The sequence below is a fragment of the Chelon labrosus genome, assembly GCF_963514085.1.
Source record: "Chelon labrosus genome assembly, chromosome: 15".
NCBI lineage: Eukaryota > Metazoa > Chordata > Actinopteri > Mugiliformes > Mugilidae > Chelon > Chelon labrosus.
This window is the reverse complement of record NC_140348.1, coordinates 9,716,820-9,735,242: the sequence shown is the minus strand read 5'-3', so window position 1 is coordinate 9,735,242 and position 18,423 is coordinate 9,716,820. Positions and strand designations below refer to the sequence as shown.

At 42.6% G+C, this 18,423-nt stretch overlaps 2 protein-coding genes across 2 annotated transcripts in view; both read right to left on the bottom strand.

Moving 5' to 3' along the window:
* Positions 1–564, bottom strand: part of sdccag8 (SHH signaling and ciliogenesis regulator sdccag8) — a 43,295-nt gene extending 42,731 nt beyond the window's left edge. The window contains exon 1 of the mRNA XM_084562316.1: positions 34–564. Coding sequence (XP_084418442.1) covers positions 34–100 — 67 coding nt within the window. The 5' untranslated portion in view covers positions 101–564. The remainder of the gene's footprint in view (positions 1–33) is intronic.
* Positions 565–5,295: 4,731 nt separating this feature from the next.
* tnfaip3 (tumor necrosis factor, alpha-induced protein 3) lies at positions 5,296–17,227 on the bottom strand. The gene is made up of 9 exons (XM_084561549.1): positions 16,969–17,227; positions 15,092–15,510; positions 11,226–11,416; positions 10,785–10,926; positions 10,229–10,399; positions 9,945–10,125; positions 8,698–9,695; positions 8,343–8,548; positions 5,296–8,181 (listed from the first exon to the last, which is right to left on the bottom strand). The coding sequence occupies exons 2-9, from the start codon at positions 15,396–15,398 to the stop codon at positions 7,900–7,902; spliced, it is 2,478 nt and encodes an 825-aa protein (XP_084417675.1). The 5' UTR covers positions 15,399–15,510; positions 16,969–17,227; the 3' UTR covers positions 5,296–7,899.
* Between the last annotated feature and the right edge of the window lie 1,196 nt (positions 17,228–18,423).

Sequence of the window (18,423 nt, the reverse complement as noted above, 5' to 3'; positions counted from 1 at the left end):
TGGCAAATATCGTTTTATAAAACGTTAACGTACGTCTCAGCTCCTTTTGCTTCGCGTCCAGCTGCTCTGACTCCTCTTCATCTGAGTCTAACGGCTTCATGGGTGTATAGGCGTCGTTAAATTACACTACGTTGTTGATTAAATATGCTAGGCTAAACACAACAACCACAACATCAGCCATCATATTCGTTACGTCGTAACGTTCACCGAGTCGCTAACGTGCTGCGTTTGCTTTAAAAACCCAGCGTCTCCCGGTGGCGGTGCTCTCGTCTCTCATAATGTACTGTCAACAATAACACCGCCCTTCGCTGGAAACCAGTATGTGGACTGTGAACACCAAAGCGAGCCAACGCTCTGCCGACGGCTGACACTTCCGTAAACTCAGGAGGATGCTGGGAGTTGAAGTCAAATTTAAATAACACACTAAGGTCGAATGAGCAATATAAAAATATACCGACTTATCCTTAAAATGAAAACACAAGATAAACTATTTATCCAAACATGCAAATCTGGGAATTTTGATGTCAGTCCCCAACTTTCATATTTTAAGTGCTATGTACACATTAATTATTTAAAACACACTATAACATCCTTATTTTAGGTTTTAGTAACCATACAATATTTATGAACAAAAACGATGTCGTCTAAATATTTTATATGATTACAACTATGTTTTAATCACAACAAAAATGAACACTATATAAACAGCTTAGGCTTCATTTATTTATAAACAGTAAATAAATAATAAATTGTTTATAACACAATAATTTTGGTTTATAGTTTTTGTCAACTACAACTCTTGTGAGACATTTGCATTTGCTGTTTAAACAGATGACTTGATATTTAAAGTAAATATGTATTTATGATCATAAAGCTTCACATATATTTTTAATGTTTGAGACAGTGGCCATCACTCATGAATGTCCAGCGGAACAGTTATTGGCTCGTTGTTTACAAATTCATTCATTCATATGTCTCCTCACAACTGCATTATAACATGCTAAAACCAAGTTGTTAAATTTTGTATCTGTAAATAATTACTAAATAATGGATGTAAAGTTAAATGTTACCACTCAAGTTTCCGCTTTATCACTGTATTTGTATTATTGCAAAGCAAACTTTTGAAATGAGGTAATTACACAATCTGGACAACTTCTATATTATATTGATTTTTTTTTTTTTTTTTTTTTGATTTTTTTTATCATGGAATAATGTAAATCACCAATTTAGTGGTCCAAGCCAGAGTTAAAATGTCAGTGAATATATTAGAATAAATGTGTGAAGCATGAAAGGTTGTTGCACAGTGCTCGTTCAAATTTACATGTTTCGTAATTAGATAAATTATAATTTTGCTAATTGCAGACTGCGTATGCTAGGCTGTGAAGTTCAGATGTGGTGGTTCCTTTGTAAAGACAGTTTTAAGCAATGATGGACTGAAGAGGTTTCTTTTTTTAATGATATATTTTTTAAAAATGTACAAAATGTTATGTTCACATGTATTTTGGAGTTTATCTGCTCCCTATTGGTCACAATCATTAGTGCAGCTTCAAAAAAAAAAAAAAAGTTTCAACTTTTTAACAGTTTTACATTTTTACAAGATAAAACAAGGAGTTGCAGCTGCAGAAGAGAGTATGATGCAGACACTAATATGATATAACAACTGAATAGTTTAATGCAACACAACTACTTACTAAATAATAAAAACATTAGGAAACCAAGTGAAGAGTCCAGAAGCTACCGAGTTAATGATCACCTGCTGCCCTGGCTCAGTGCGCTTGTCACTGATGTGATCCCTTTCACTCTTCTCTTATCACCTTGCCTTGATAGACCGGTGAGTCATCGTCATGCACTCCTTCATGTACACACATGCTTGCACACTGTGATATGATTGCTGATGCGAGATGAAGAACTACAGGTGATTGCTTGCCGGATTACTTGGAATAGCTTTTACATCATAAACAGGTCATTTAGTTGTGAAACTGTGGATGTTTCACATGAATTCACATAATGTGAATAACACATAATTTAAACATACCCTGTTTAACATTTCTAAACAGATCAACACATGCTTTATAAAGAAAAACTGCCATAAGGGCCTATTTAAGTGTAGTTGTGTTCATATCATGTATGTAATTATCTGTTTATGTTATTGTTTTTAAAAAAATATATAAAACAGATTTACTGCTATTCAGCAGGTCAAGAATCAGCCTTTAAGCTCATCATGTTTTCCCAAGTTGGGAGTATAATACCCAGTTCTAAATAGTTTTAAACAAATTGTAGCACACTACAAGGATTTGCCTATGAGTGTAATATAATTATTCATTCAATCATTCATTCATCTTCTGTAACCGCTTGTCCTGTGAAGGGTGTAATATAATTGTATGTTGTTAAATTTAAGCTAAGGAATACTGTGTGAATTATCTATTTAAGACCGATTTTGGTTGATAAATACATGAACAAATGTCATTATAGTCAGTTTGAAATGTTCAAAGATGGGTACATGAATTTTAAATTATCTAACAGCCCAAGAACTGAGAGTGAGGCTCATAATCAGACAAAGACTCCCAAAAAGCCACATGAAGCACAGTGTGTATTTTATATTTTGAGCTGTCCATGACCCAAATGTGGAAGCTGTGTCAAGTTCCAGGCAAAAAAATGATATAGACCCAGGGGAGGTTCAATGGAAAAGTATACGGCATGTTTGCTGCTAACAAAAAAGGGTCGGACAAAGGTAACCATGGATACACCCTCTTCCTATTGCACAATAACAGATAACTTCCTGTTGAATGAGCCTCGGCTGTACTTTTGATTTTTGCGACATTCCAAATTTCAACAGAACAGGCAGTGAGTCAGAGTTCAGCAGATCCATTCATGAAACAGACATTGTGCTGTAATCTGGGTTTGACATTTTCATTCACAGTTTATTGTTGACAGCTTAAACACATAGTTTGGGATTTCAAATCAGCTGGTTCTCTTGCTGCTGCACTTTGGCACAGTGAAGCTGCAGAACATCAAGGTGAACACCTTCTTGTTCAAGGTGTGATTGTGGTTAGATATTTAAAAACTTAAAGTCCCCTGTATCAAGGCTGCTTTTATCAACTGGAGGGACCACAGATGCCACAAAGCTCCACTTTCATTGCAATTTTTTTTTTTTTTTTTTGGGGGGGGGGGGGGGGGGATTTCTACAGCTAAAGTTTCAGAACTATTTTAAAGTACCACATTTCAGTTTCATTTATTTTGATAAACTGCGTCAAGATGGGCCCAAAAACAGGTTTGAACCAGTAACGTTGCTCTTTATGCTACAAACATTGGAATTTCAAGTTAGAAATCAAGTGAACTTGCAAGCGTCTCTCAAACAGGGTTTGGTAATAAAATTAGGCCTCTTGTAAAGTCTAACCTGTCAGCTTCACAGATTTCAAAGAATTATGTAAATATGCACAGAAAGGTTTACTGCATCAAACCAGTGAAGACACTCATACCTTAAGTGAAACAGTGCTTGCCTGCAGAAGAATTGTTGTACAAGAGCGTTTGCATGCTCGGGTATTTCCAGGAAACCACATCAGCCTACAAATCTCTTGCCCACGCATAAACCTGCTGTCCCACACTTGTTAAATGTCACCTCTGCCCTGCCATATATAATCATCACCAATTCCCCACCTGTAACTGCCATAGCTCCCCTCACTCCAAACTCCCCCCTCCCACCGCATGATCCACTCCTCCCGAGTCAGCTGTGTATTTTTATGTGAGGGTGGGGGCTCCCTTATTTTTTTTCTAACGCATGACGCCCCAGCGACAGTCTGGAAACAACTGAAAAGTGTCAAAAAAAAAAGCACCGTAGAAAAACCTCAACATTTAAACTTTTTTTTTTTTTTGTCGCATGGAAATCTTTGACATGACAAAAGCAAAAAGAATAACAGAGGCGGAGAGAAGAAGAAGAAAAAAATAGCTAACCCAGTTGAGCATATGGGAAAATAGAGCACTCTGCCACATCTAAACCAGGCCTCGGTAATCAGTTATCAGATGCTTCTTGCAGCACCCACCGTACTTCCTACACTGGAGATGGATTCGTTACTAACAGTGAGCGAGCGCATTTCGGCAGAAACAGCATTAAGCAACACTCCGCTTAGGCAATGCTGTAAGAAGAGTGCAATGTCTCAGAGAACACACAAACACGCTGCATGTTCAAGTGCTTGCAGGGTAACACACAACGTTGTGTTACATATTGAATATTCTGTGATAGCACATGTACACTACTCTCTCACAAACACATCTGTACGGCTATCTTTTTGTGGGACATTAACTAAAGCAAGTTATTCTCCAGAACAGGAATAAGCGCGTACAGAAGATGATGAAGTTATTCTCCAGCCCCTTACCCTAACCTAACCCAGCATTTCTATACACCTGACCCCAAGCTTTATGCAAGCACAAAGCTATTTCTACTTTCTAACTACCCTTTGAGGTTCTGTGAGAGGGTGAGGATCTGCCAAAATGTTTTTGCTACCAATGTCACACAAGTTCACACTCATACACATTTGCATGGTTGTCTGTTAGAGGACATTCACTGACATAATGCATTCAGTTAACCATCACAACAAGGTGCCTTACCCAAACCCTTAAAGCTAACTAAAACCGTGAAGTCAGGTTATTAGGTTTACATGTACATGTTTGTTCTATCTTCCGGTTTCTTCCCTACTCCGTTACCCTTTAACCATCACAAAATGACAGACACATAAAACTGTCATGAGTGAAATACAGGAGGTGAAGGCCAGCTTGTGATATCTTCTCATGTCGCCTGTGTCTGGACCGAAACGATGGTCTGAACGTACCACAAAGACTACAGCTAACAGCCTACTAGCATATACACCAGTTAAAGTGAATAACATTGACCATCCTGTGACGGTGCAACGTTCTGCTGGGATGTGAGCAAGGTGGTCATAATGCTGTGGCTGATCGTTGTACATTCTGCACCTGTGTAAGAGGAAATAACTTTCCATACCAGCAGGTGACAGTCTGTATTCGTCATTCAAAAGTAGAATCTGATTTGCTGAGAGGCCTGGAATCTATGCTAAGCTAAGCTAAGCTAAGCTAAGATCCACTAAATTGTTATACAGGGGTGGCTTCCCCTGAATCACATTAATCCATTGTTCTACAGTGTATTCAGTCTTCATTATCATGTTGTTGTGATAATTTTTTTTGTATTTTAAAATTGAAATTAAAATGAAAAATGAATAATCTCTCTCACCTACTCATTCAGCGCGCTCACATATACACACACACACACAGACACACACTAACTAACTGATAACACAAGAAGAATCACACGAGTCAGATTTCAGATTTCTTAATAAAAATAATTCATTTCAGGACAACATATAAATAATTATTGAATCACACAATACAGATATCTTGATATGAATAAATACTTAACAAATAAAATCAGGCTTTTTTTTTCATACAATACCCTATTGTCGAAAAAGTCACACAAAGAAACTTCCACACCGTTTGCATGTTTTGTTACACCTTCTGCTCTTAAGCCAATGCTCGTCCTACTGTTGGAATGTCCCTATGCAAGTCGGAGACCATTCCTAAATGCCTCAGCAGCTTAGACAAGTCATGTGCAACTTCTATGATCTCCCCCCAGTCAAACTCAGTCAGGACACCTCACTGAAGAATCCTGATGAGCTGACCACTAATTGGCCTTTAATTGATTAAGGTTTCTCTAGAGGTGATTAAAGCACACAGAGATCTACGTACAGGCCGTCAACATGTGGGCTAGCCTGACAGCTTCAGATACAGTTGAATGAAAAGGCAGACCGAGAGCCTGTTTGTCTATGCTTTTCTAACTAGAGCCACAGATTGACATCTGCCTACAGCAGAGAAGGGATTCAGCAGAAGTATGGGGGAATTAACTCGCAGTTGATATCGCATCTCAGACACATTTTATAATTCACATTAGCTCTATAGATAAATATTTCTTCGAATTTGCATAAAAAAACGACACTCATGGAAAGATGGTGTCCGTTCGGGGATTTTTAAGATTTTGATAATGTCTTGTATGTGGTTTCACAGAATTGGAGATGTCTATCTGTGGCAGCCTAGTTAGTTTAGAATGGTCCAGGCTGGCCATTTGTAAGGAGGTAACAACAACTGTTTGGCAATTGATGGCACATTTTTTTTTTTTTTTTTGGCAGAAACAAAACCAAATATATCAAAATACAATAAAAAATTCCAAAACAAAAAACAAAACAAAAAGCAAAATAGGAATGTCAGTTTTTTTGTGTATTCCAGACGCACACTTGCATGCGTTTTTGTGTGTGTGTGTGTGTGTGTGTGTTGGAGATGAGGCATCGGGTTGGAAGGTCCTACAATATGGACTGAGATCCATATTCAGTATTTTATAGGTGGGAGCACTGATCCATAATCACTGATCAGGCCCCTCTGGTCCATAAAATTTCAATCACTACTTAAAGGCAAAAACTTATCGAGGATCAGCCCCAATAGTGTGCTGCTGTAAAGGCAGCACAAAACACATTCAGATAAACAAGATTAGCCAAAGCAGGCAATGGGATTGCTCTCTGAAGTTTTGAAATTGTCGCCTTGGCACATCCAGTGGGGTGGAGCGGAGAGGAATGCGTTTGTCAATGTGTTTGTTTACCTACGCGTCACCTCAGGCAGGGGTGGGTCTTACAATCTCACAGAGCTGTGTGTGCATGTGCGTGCATATGTTGTGGTCAGGTGGATGATTCTCCAGACCTCACCCTCTTCTTCATTTTCTGTTCTCTCTACAGATGGCAATCCCATTTTGACAGAACCGGCAAAACTACATTTGTGCGTGCGTGTGTAGGTATGTGTGCGCATGTCTATGCGTTTCTAGGTGCTTAAGTGGTAAGTAAACAGGAAAACAACGTCCAAGGCAACAGATTTGTTTTGGAGAAAGGGGGAAATAAGAGGAAGGAAAAGGAGGAATAGAAAGAGAATGAGTCCTGTCTCTTCTGTGTTCTCTGCCTTCTGTCCGAACACCACCAGTATGTTGGCTACAATGGAGAGGCTTGTATTTCTGTACATGTAGCACCAGAACTAGCAGGGGCCTGCCCTGTCTGTCTTGCACCATTTAGACGCATGGTTTGTTTTTACGTTCTGCATCAATTTACATTGTTGACTTCATAAAACAGATGAGTAAACACTTCTATTAACTGACTAATGGAAGAAATCAATTTTTGATCATTTTACAATATTGATTGCAAGAGCCTCTTTTGGCAAATCTTTGTCTATTTTGGGAGGACATAAATGATTTTGGAGAACGTTCGCTTTCTGCTCCCGCAGATTTGTTGCTGGGCTTGCCCAACTACTGCATCCCTCACTCTGCAGAGCAAATGCTAGACAGACAGGCAGACAGATACACAGATAGGTTAAGACAGACAGACAGACGGGGGGTATAAATCCTTGGCTGTGGTCTAGAAAGCAATGTCAGATGCTTCTTGTTATGTCAACATACAATCATTTTGTCCGGCACGATTCACTACGTACCTCTAAATACATATTGTACACAAGAGTTAAGTCAGTTGCTCTGACATGTTAGCCAAACCTCTCACCGTGTAAGTGCACGGGGCACGTCAGATGATAATAATTGCACAAAGAGGTATTGTGGAGGCCATGTCTACTGCGAACACACACACACACACACACTCAACCCCCCCCCACGTACACACACTCTCTCTTCACATTCTACATGGGGGGTTTGATTTTCAGGCCATAAGGTTACTAGTTAGTCACTAGCTAGTTAGTTAGTTGGTTAGTTAGTATCAGAGGTGCATTGACTGGCATGGGGGGCCCACAGCAGGGCGGCGGCTCTAGCGTGCTAGCGATGTGTCTTCATCGTGTGTCTGGGTGAGTATGGGATCAGCCGCGATAAATCTGTTTGAAGTGGTCGCACTCGTTACAGTAGCCCTGTTTCTCTTGGTTAGCGTAGTGGTCGCAGCCTTGCGTCCTGCACCGCTGCTTAGACTTCTCTTTGGGCGCCTGCGCCCTCCTGCCTGCTTCTCTGCCTTGGCCACGCGTGTGGCACTCTGGGCAGAGGTCTGTGCAGCCCGGGGAGACATTACTGCAGCCACTCCGCCTGCACTGAGTCTGGGTCTGCGTCTGGGATTGTTGCGAAGATCTGGGTTTTGCTGCTCTGTCCCGCTTTTTGTACAGATGAGGAACAAAGAGGACAAAAAAGAGAAAGGTTAATTAGCAACTGAGGGTCGGAAGTCTTTTTGAAGATGGTCAGATAAGAAGTAAGAGGACAAAAGTAGAATGAGACAAACAAAAGCAGGAGTTAAGACGGTGTGGCAGAAACCTACCATGACCGGAGGTGGGGAGTGTGGTGTGCGATGTGCCACTTGGTTAAGCCGTGCACTTTGCTCTTTGACATAACACTTATCGCAGTAGCCCTCCAGCATTACTTTGCCAACTGCACCACATCCAGGCCCACGACACCGTGAGGCATTTTGAAAGCCTGTCTCCAAACCGTGCCGGCTCTGAACCGGAGGAGGAGGTGGAGTCAGGTCTGGAATAGACAAAGGGCAACATACTCAATATCCCATTTGATCTGACATCTCAGACGACACAGATTAATACAATAATTTGATAGATTTAAAACATATGCGAAAACCCTGTAAAATGATAGAAGTATTCCAGTTTAGTTTCAGGACTTACGGTGGTTGGTCTGATAGTCTACATAGCAAATAGTGCAGAAACCCAACTTCTCTGGCGTCCCAAAGAATTGGCAGCCAGATCTTTTACATGGCCGGGCCAGAGGGGTCTGCCAGGCTGAGGCGTGCCCTAGGGTTAGGGTGAGGCACGGCCGCTCAGTGTCCCTGGCCTGGCTCCATGCCGAAGACGAGGCTTCAGTCCTGGGGTTGCTCTGCTGTGGCTCTCCCTTCTCTGGAGCCTGCTGTCTCTGCATGCAGGGTGGACACAGGCCATTGAATATCCTGAATGCCTCCTGTCTGCACATGCTGCATCGCTCTGTCTCTGTCTCGCAGCCCCCCCACTGGGTCCAGCCGGAGCCCTGGGCCGGGTGGGGTGCGACAGGCCCCGCAATGGGGCCTGGGAGTCCTGTAGCAGCCGTTCCAGCACCAGGGGGTCCATGGTTTTGTCTGGCGTTAAAGCAGCGCTCACAAAGTCCATCATGCTCCACACTGAGGGTGAACAGGCAGCCGGGTGTCTTACACTTCATGGCATGAGTTTCACTGTATAGGCTGAGGCTGGGAGCGGTGGGTGGGGCCGAGCGGGGACTGGATAACACTACCCCTCTCCCAGACGAAGAGCATGGGGGGCTGCTGCTTCGGGCTCCTCTGGAGCTCACTTCAGTCTCTGATCCCCCTATCACTCCTACTCCACCTTGTACACCTCCTCCCTTGGCTTGAACTACCCCTTCTATCCTTGCTCCTCCACCTGTCGTGGCCTGTCGCTTCTCAAAGCATTCGTGGCAATGAGGCTGCGTGTCCACAGAGACATAGAAGGTGCATCGTGGTGTGGCACAGCGGATCTCAATGAGGGACAGCTGAGAGACAGAGAAGGGAGGTGGGCGCTGCGGCTGGGCGGCCCATGCTTGCTCCTTGTCCTCCTGCCAGCGCTGGTACTCATGGTTGACAAGCTGCAGGTAGTCCTCCATCAGGTTCATATCTTCAGGAAGGTTTCCCTCATCCAGCCTTAAGACAGAGACATATAGAGTAGTTAAATTCAAAGTTAATACAGCTACTGACAGTGTGCTGCCAGTGTTTTGGGAAGTTAAGCTAACTGAACTACAATGAACTGATCATCAACCAAAAAGTTTTGCAATCCCGAGATGCAGTGCGCAAAACCGGATTTAACACCGTGGCCAAGAGTTACGACTGCAATTTCAATCTTTTACTTTTTCTATTCTATTTCAGGGGACAGATCTTATAATTTATAAGTACCGTGCAGCTTTCATGATCCGTGTAGTGTCGTGGCCCAAGCCTATGACAGGGATCTCTAACAGGTCCAGGTAGTCTTTGAGCAGCCTCTCTTTCTGCTGCTGTTCCCTCTCCATCAGAAAGTGAACCTTCAGCTCCTCAAAGCCCACCCTTCTTGGGTTGATTAGCGGTACCGCTCGGATCTCTGAAAATTCAGATCAAGACATGTAAGCAAAATCATTACGAGGGTTCTTTACTTCTCTCTTTACCCTGTCAGCTGCACAACACAGGTTTCCTTTGTTTCCTACCTGGACCACTGTCTTTGATGGTGATAAGGGGCGCAAAGTGCTGGGAGTCGTAGCCGAGCACTATTGGGTATTTGTAGCACTCTGTAGGCGGCCAGTGTAGAGGCAGATAAATCCCACCCACATTTAGAGGAGAGATGGAGGAGCCAGACTTCATGCTCCTGACCACCTGGTCTGTTGAAGGATTAAAAAAAATAATTATAACTTCACTGTTATCTTACTTCACATTTTATTGTTGGCTCGTTACAGGGTAAAATCAAATCCACATTTGTCTGGTTTTCAAGATGGATATTGCAATACTGGATAATTATTATTACTGTACTTTAAAAAACATTTGTATTCTCTATTTAGTTTAGAAATCACAACTTCCTCTCTTTATTGCTTATCAGATTATACAGGTACAGTGAAATCCAACACCACAAAGACCTCAAAACATCCAAGAGCAAAATGTGGAGGAACGTTCTCGATCACTGACAGACGTGTCGATACAAGAACGCTGAGTCTTTGATGGCTGACAAGGGGAAATAAACCTTCTTTGAGATGATAAAGCAGTGAGTACCTGCAATGACGATGATGGGTCTGCGGAGAATGTTGGAGAGGACGAAGATGTGAATGTCCTCCAGAGAGTCAAACTGGAGGCCGTTGCTACTAGAGACTGGAGACGCCATCTTCACAATCTTTTCCCACTCCTCTTCCCAGTTCTGGGACAACACACGCACAAAGAGTTGGGATATTAACTTATGTACACTTGGATTAAGTTTGAGTAAAAGCTCCCCATTAAATATTTTGTAAGTAGGAAAATGAGGAAACGTATGCAAACTGGTTTGTACTGAGCCTCAAACATGTATTTGAATTTATTTGCACAAAAAACAAATTTTACTGTATAACAAGCAGCACATATTTTTGTTCTAAACTCAGACTCTCAGGCTCCTGCCGTCTAGAAATTATCTGGCAATAAATGGAGAAGACTTTCATCATGGACCTAGTCTAGTCTTCTTACCATGGTGGTGTATCGGAGGCCGGTCTGGGTGAACTCCTGGGACTGGAGCAGCTCTGCCTGGAACCGAGCTTTAAAGACACCAGTGTCCGTCTCTTTCAAAACACCATGCAGAGCTTTCCGAAGCACCAGGTCTGTGTCCTGAACACCGAGCATGTACTGAGAGGCTGCATGAAGCAAACAGTTCCCATCTCCTATAGACAGACATAGAGGAGGCAAACAAACACATACATTATTAGTATATTATTTTGTACATGAGTTACATAAAACTGTGCATGGGCGTGTGCACGCAGTATCCACAACAGACAATTGTTCTGTGTACACACACACACACAAGTGTAACAAAAGTATGGGGATTTCCAGGCCGCCAGGCCGGTTGTCACACTATCTGGTTTAGACTATTATATGACCCTTATATGTCTCAACGGCACGCACAAGCTACACATAAAGCTCAGTCTTTACCCAGGTGACCTAAGAGAAACGGCCTGCAATTCACCTGAAACACAGCCCTGAAAAATCTTTTACTAATTAAATCACTGAAGAGAATCACCAAAAATTTGTTGTGTGGTTTTATGTCACAGAAAATGGCTTCTTCTATATTCTACTTATTGCTCTAAGATAAAGAACTGGTCAAAAGACGCTGTATGCGTGTGAGAGAGCACAAACGCCTAAAAACTCTGGGATTTTATTTAGTGTCCTTTGGCAGTGCTGGGTCTTTTTCTCATTGTGAAACAGGAGAGCCCATATTTGTCTCATGTGTGTGTGTGTGCGCAGCTCTGAAAAACCCTGTTGCCACACTAAACACAGGAATTTCCCTGAACTAACTTCTGTCTTTTGTGCATGTGTGTGTGTGTGTGTGTGTGTGTGTGTGTGTGTTCCTCTCCTATGATCCACAATCATCAATGCTACTCAGCTGTCCCTGTACTTTCCACAGGGGCGTGACTTGGACAAGAAGGAATGTTATCGCTTTGACTACTGCTATCAACACTCGATGAAACCTGTGATTAATGAGCACTACGATAGCATGTGCTCTCATGTGCACCGGCAAAAACAAATGCGCTGTAATGTGAATGTTTGTCTATCTCTTCTATTGTATTTCGATATGTTCACCTGGCCGTTGCTCACTAAAGCATACACACCTTTCTCTGTATTATATCACTGTATCAAACCGAAACTTTAAGACCTTCAGGAGTGTGGTTCAAGTCACAAGAATGAACTTAAATTTAAACAAGTGAAAAGCTAAGAAAATGTTAACCCTCACAACTAATCATTTTAAATGTGCTTTGCCTTGCTGTGATCAGATTTCTGAAATTGACATTATGTAAGGTGTGAGATTACTGTTGTTTTCATTCAAAAAATATCTCTCTGTACTTTGAGGAAAAAAAACATCCTATTTCAGACAACCAAGCTGTTGTTGCGTTTCTGTGCTCTTGCATCACTCAATAAAAACATAAAATGCACAGCTCTCTTGCAAGAAAAGCCATCCTCAATAGAGATACATACACACTCAGGTATACGCGAAAAGGCACAAGCGTCCACACGCGTAATGCACTTCCTCTTGTGCACAAAAACACACAGACTTCTGGCCCTGAACTGAGGAACCGGGCGACTAAAGATGAAAGACGGTCGGCAGGTCCCATCAGTCTAAATATAAACACTTCCTCTGTGGCAAGCTGGGGCACTTCCTGAAATCACACACGCGTAGGACCAGACCTAACCTTATTTGGTTTCCATCCAGGTGACTATAAAAGTTTAAAATGTTCTGTTTCTCGTTGAGGTTTCAGGTTTGTGTCCAACATCATCCTCCACTTTATGTCTACGAGTTCTCTTTTTTGAACCCTGGACAAAACAATGTTTGCGTCTGCACTAAAAAGAATTGGAAAATTTCATACCAAATAATGCGGCTACCAAAGGTGAAACCTGTAATCTCAACGTGTAAGGTAGAACACTGGAAAACTGTACTGTATGTGTCATTTCTGCTACTACAGTATGTGGAGTCAGTGTACTGTTGCTGAACAAATCCTGGCTGATGGGGACACATGACAGACATGGGATGCTGTTTGGGAAAAACCCTCGGAATGCGTCGTAGACGTCCAAGACAGAAGACACACTGAAGTCTGACAAAGTCTTTAGGAACAGGAAAACGGATATTGCCCTGTTATTTTAATTGCTGAGGAGTTTTATAAGTCTGTTTGGTTTTTATTAGATCTGTTTCTTCGTCGTGCCTTGTAATGAAGTCTGGTTTCGGGAAAGCTAAAATGAACTGAATGGTTCTTTCGACACAGACGAGGATCTGAGAGGAAGACTTTGGGGTTAATGAGTAAATTTAGCTGTGCGACGACGTGAAGATGGATCTCTGACGGACTTCTTCTCGCTCACGTTTTCTGTGTGTGTCTGCTGAGCTTCAGTGACTCAGCAGCAGTCAGTCAGTCCTCTGTGTGTATGTGTGTGTGTGTGAGATCTGTGTTGTCCGTCCTCTGCTCAAAGTCACGTCTGGGTCCTTCAGAGTTAGACGCTCCGGCTCTAAATTCTGTCTCATCGTTATGACATCATCTTCACAAGCCAGGAAATTCCATCCAAGTTACTGGCAGCAAAAGTCAGAAGAAGTCAGAGTTTGTCACCAATTCAGGGGTCTTTCAGAAGAGGAAGGATGTACTGATGAGTGCTACAGTAACTTAGTCATTACTAACTTCAGTATTTGGCAGGGACACTGGTGAACAGTTTCAGAGTTTACGAAAAAGAAAAAAAAAAAACATCCAGTAAGTTCCTCATTAATCCGGTAACTGTTCAAAGTAAATTCTGAGATAAGATCAATGCAGGAATTGCTCATATGAGAAATAACCAAATGGCTTCCTCTGGAAACTCACTTGTTTAAGAAAAACTTGCATTGCGGATTAGTTTCCGCTTCCTCCTTTGTTTGTGAACGCTACAGCTGATGATTCCCTTTAGAGATTGTTTTTTCCCTTCACCCTAAAATAGATCTGATGCAGACACCAGATGTGTGTAAGTTACTTCAATATAGATTTAAATAAAAGTCCGGCAGAGGCACAGAACTAGAACAAGGTCTAATGAGTTGACCTTTGTTAGGCAGACCAGAAACTTAAGGTATTGACATGTGACATTTCTTTTTAGACCCACTGACATTAACCCTTCTTAAACACACACACGCCTACACAGAAAAACAGGAGACTTGCCCCTAATGCTATCAATTCAGAAGCTGTGGAAATATTCGGGTCTGGAACATCATCAGCAGTAAACAACAGTCCTGTTTGTGACACCAGAGAATTTCCCAGTACAGAGCTGTGATCAGAAGTAATCAGGCCCTGGTCTGAATGTTTGCCTGCTCTGGGATGTTCCTGTGTTACAAAATCCACGTAACAGAAAACATGACTTAGCAATGGGCTTTCTGAACTCAAATGATCAACACAGTAAAAACCAAAGGGGGCTGCTAAATGAGTCTATGTGAAAGCGGAACCCACGTCCCTAAACTGATGTCATTTACAGTAACCCTACTTGTGAGTAATGACATCTCAGAATTTACATATCAAATAGCCCTGACTCATAATTGTGAACCTTCTCTGTCACAGAAAATGAAACAAAAGCAAATCACAACCTCTGTCGAGAGCAATGAAGATCGCTACATTTCCTAAAATCAAGGGGGAAAAAAATTCAGTTCAGTGAAAAGTCGGCTGAATTTGTTCCATTTTGTCTTAAATGTCAACATTCACACCAATCAAGGCAAAGAAATTAAAGCTAGAACACACAAAATAAACTCAACAACACAGTCCCAACTTCAGAGAGGTTCACACAAGAAATCTGGTCTACTGAAAACTCCATCAAGTACAGCTCCTAAACCAAATCTTTCTTACCATTGGTGCGTAAAGGCACCATCTTCTTCAACTCCCGACACCAGTTGAGCTTCTTCTCCTGCTCCAATGAGGCCTGCATGGTTCGGTCCAGGATGGCGGCCTGCACTACCTCCCTGAAAGCCTGGGGGAAGTGGTTCATTGCGATCATCTCCAGCGTGTAACGGTGCATCCCCCGCAGGTGGTGCATGAGGCCGCCACCGGCTGATGGCTTCACCACGTCGTTGGGCACTCGCTGACGGATCTTCACTGCCTTCAGCAGGTTAGAGACAAAGAGGAACTTTGGGAGGAAATTCTGACCCTGCGACATGGCGGACTGGTGGACCGGTGGATGGAAGAAGGGGAGGAAGAGGAGCGAGGAGGAGGAGGAGGAGAAGGAGGAGGAGGAGGCACCAACCGCTGATGACCGAACAACGTGGAATCTGGATGGAGACAAGAGGACAGTGTTATTTCAAAGCAAAGTACAGTAGAAACAAACTGATGGGAATTTTTCAGTGGAGATTCCCCGTCCTTATTAATTGAGACTCAAGACACAACTTAATTTACAGTTTTGTTTGGGAAACCACCCATCACAAAGGCTGTTTGCTGAGATTCTGCCAGGCCAAACTGAATAAAGTACACAAAGACCCCTCTGTAGTCCTGTTTGTTCTTTTAATTCTCCTTTTTGTCTTGATGGCTTTTGAGAGTTTCCCCCAACACAGTGTCCCAGTGGTGTTTTCCAGACTTTTAAGTGAAGGCCACCCAGGGCTTCCCAGGCTGCTGGGAAGGTCGCAAGGTCTGCCCCCTCACCAAAACTGTCGGCAGTCTTTGTTTAAAGGCGAGGAATCTTTGGAAAAAGTACAACTCATGTGCAGACATTTTGTTGGAGTTTTCCTGAAGACGTTTTCCACTAATCCCAGTGGCTTCTTCAGTTCAGCCCTTTGTTTCAGTTTTGGATGACCGAGAATCTCCACAGACTCTGGATTTCTCTGGAAAGTTTCAAATCATTGCTTTAAGTTATCTTTACATAAGCAGCTGCACAAAAGTGTCTTCTGAATAAAAATACAACCTGAAGTTTGGAACATTTCCTGATCTGGAGGACACCAACTTTAATTCTACTTTACATTTGAAGGTTGTGCAACTCAAGGTTTTAAAGGAACACCCAAAAGCGAACAGTGTGTCTGCGCATTATGAGTTTACAGGAAGTAGAAAAGTGATGGTCAGCAAGTAGGCCTGAAGTTGTGCTGACTTTTAAACTTCCTCTCCATATGGTAGAGAGCTGCTAGTCAGTGAGTTGATACACCTGAACACTGAGCTTCTAGTGGCCTCTGTGCGTTTACTACCCAAACAGCAGCAGGTGCAACAACAGACTAGGCCATGCTAAAGGGGGGCTAGTCAGTCACTGAGGGTCCAGACAACAGACACCTGGACGCCAGTGTTGCCACCGATCACTGGTGGTGTTGAGCAACACAGAGCAGAGTTCAGGCAGCAGACCCAGAGGTGGACGCTGGGTTTAGGATGGCTGGCTACACACACGAAAAATACACAATAACAGGACTTTGCTGACGTTAAAGGCTTACGTAATTCCAATGACAACTACCTTTGAAACAATGTTGCGCTGAATCGCGTCTCACGGCGCAGGTATCGACACGGTGTGACCGCGCAGATGTTACATTCGTCTGTTTAAATGCCCCGTTATCCGCTTGAGGGTGACGTCTTTGTAAACAATGGCTGTCAAAGCCACTGTCGTGAGCAGGCTTCAAGCTTCCTCCATGTCCCCAGAAACACGATCATACGTTTTACTCGAGGCCCGAACGCGACGTGGACGCCAAGTCTCACCCCACCGGGGAGAAATGTTGTCCACATGTGGAGGCGCAAGGAGGGGAGGACTGGTGTCTTACCTGTGTAATATGTCGGGGTAATAACAAAGCCTTCCGGATGCTCAGGCTAGTCCTCTCTCAGCCACTTCACTCAGCCTCACCGCAGCGGTCCTCGGCGCCATTCAACCTTCTCTTTCCTTCAGTATCAGTCCTATTTTGGAGCCCCCGCAGCTTGCAGCAGGCTTTCAACAGACTACACACGTTCGCAGACGATAGTCTTTCAAAAAAAAGGAAAAAGTGAAGGGGATTTCCACACGGGGACTTTCCGTCCACCCATTTTCCTCCCTCACTCAGTCACAACCTGTGCAGTTACAGGTACACTGCCGCTAGGGGCGCTGTATCTGTCTGAGTCAATACTGAAAAGCATATCCCACCTACTGAGCACAAAGGAGCGTCACTGACGGAGACAGACAGGTCGCGTCATACTCTATTTCATGAGACAGCCTCAGAAATAAATCATTAAGCTGCTATGAGAGCAGCCTTGATAAAATGATTCATAAAACGAAAGAAAAACTCATCACTTGATGAGAAGTACACTGGCTGACTACTGCATGTATGTGTTTACTTATGTTGCAGTTGCGCTGATGATACTGATCTGCAGATGTGGGCTGTCATGCAAGGCCAATGATTTCTTTCTTTCTTTCCTTTGTATTATTTTAATTTTATTATTTCTTTTGTCACGCACATGTGTATGCCCAGCCCTCACAGACAACAAAAAGTAAAGCAGAAGTGAAACATTTCCCAGGAACATAACGTCTTTCCTATAACATTGCATTTCAAACAAGACAAGAACTACAATGTACCTCCTGTACCAAACGCTACAAATAAAATGTGCCACAAAAAGAAAACATCTTCCTTAAAATCTTCCTTAAAAATGAATAATGTTTATTCAGGATTATTTAGATTCTCTCAACAACAAACATATATTGCTCCCAAGTTAACCCTTATACCTACTTTCCTAAAGCACAACTCTATAAAATAGAAATCAGTTACTTGAAGTCTGCCTTCAACTGTTGCTTTACAAAATAGGTTTTCATAACAGATATGCAGCACCCAACCCCCCTGTGGCTATCAGAGATCACTACATGTGTCATGTCACTCAAACATTCGTGCACCTCTGGGTTATGGTGGTTAACTAGTTATATTATCAGCAACTCAGACAAACCAGTGTGTGGCAATGCACACCAACTCTTTTAATGCGGTTTACCAAACGTAAACGATGCACCCAAACACCTAGCCACAACTCTGTTTTTCTTCCAACTAGCAGGTTTGACTTGTTGCTGTTGCATGTGTGAGAATGACAGATGAGGCAGAAAGGCCTGATGCATCTAGATGGCATGAATGGACTAATTGCATTTGTGTGATGGGCGAGTGAGACTACGGAAGTGCATTGCTGCCATGCCAGAAAAAAACAAAAAACAAAAACAGATCAGTATCACGTTATAACGTGATAAGTATGGGGATGAAAGCCCTGTT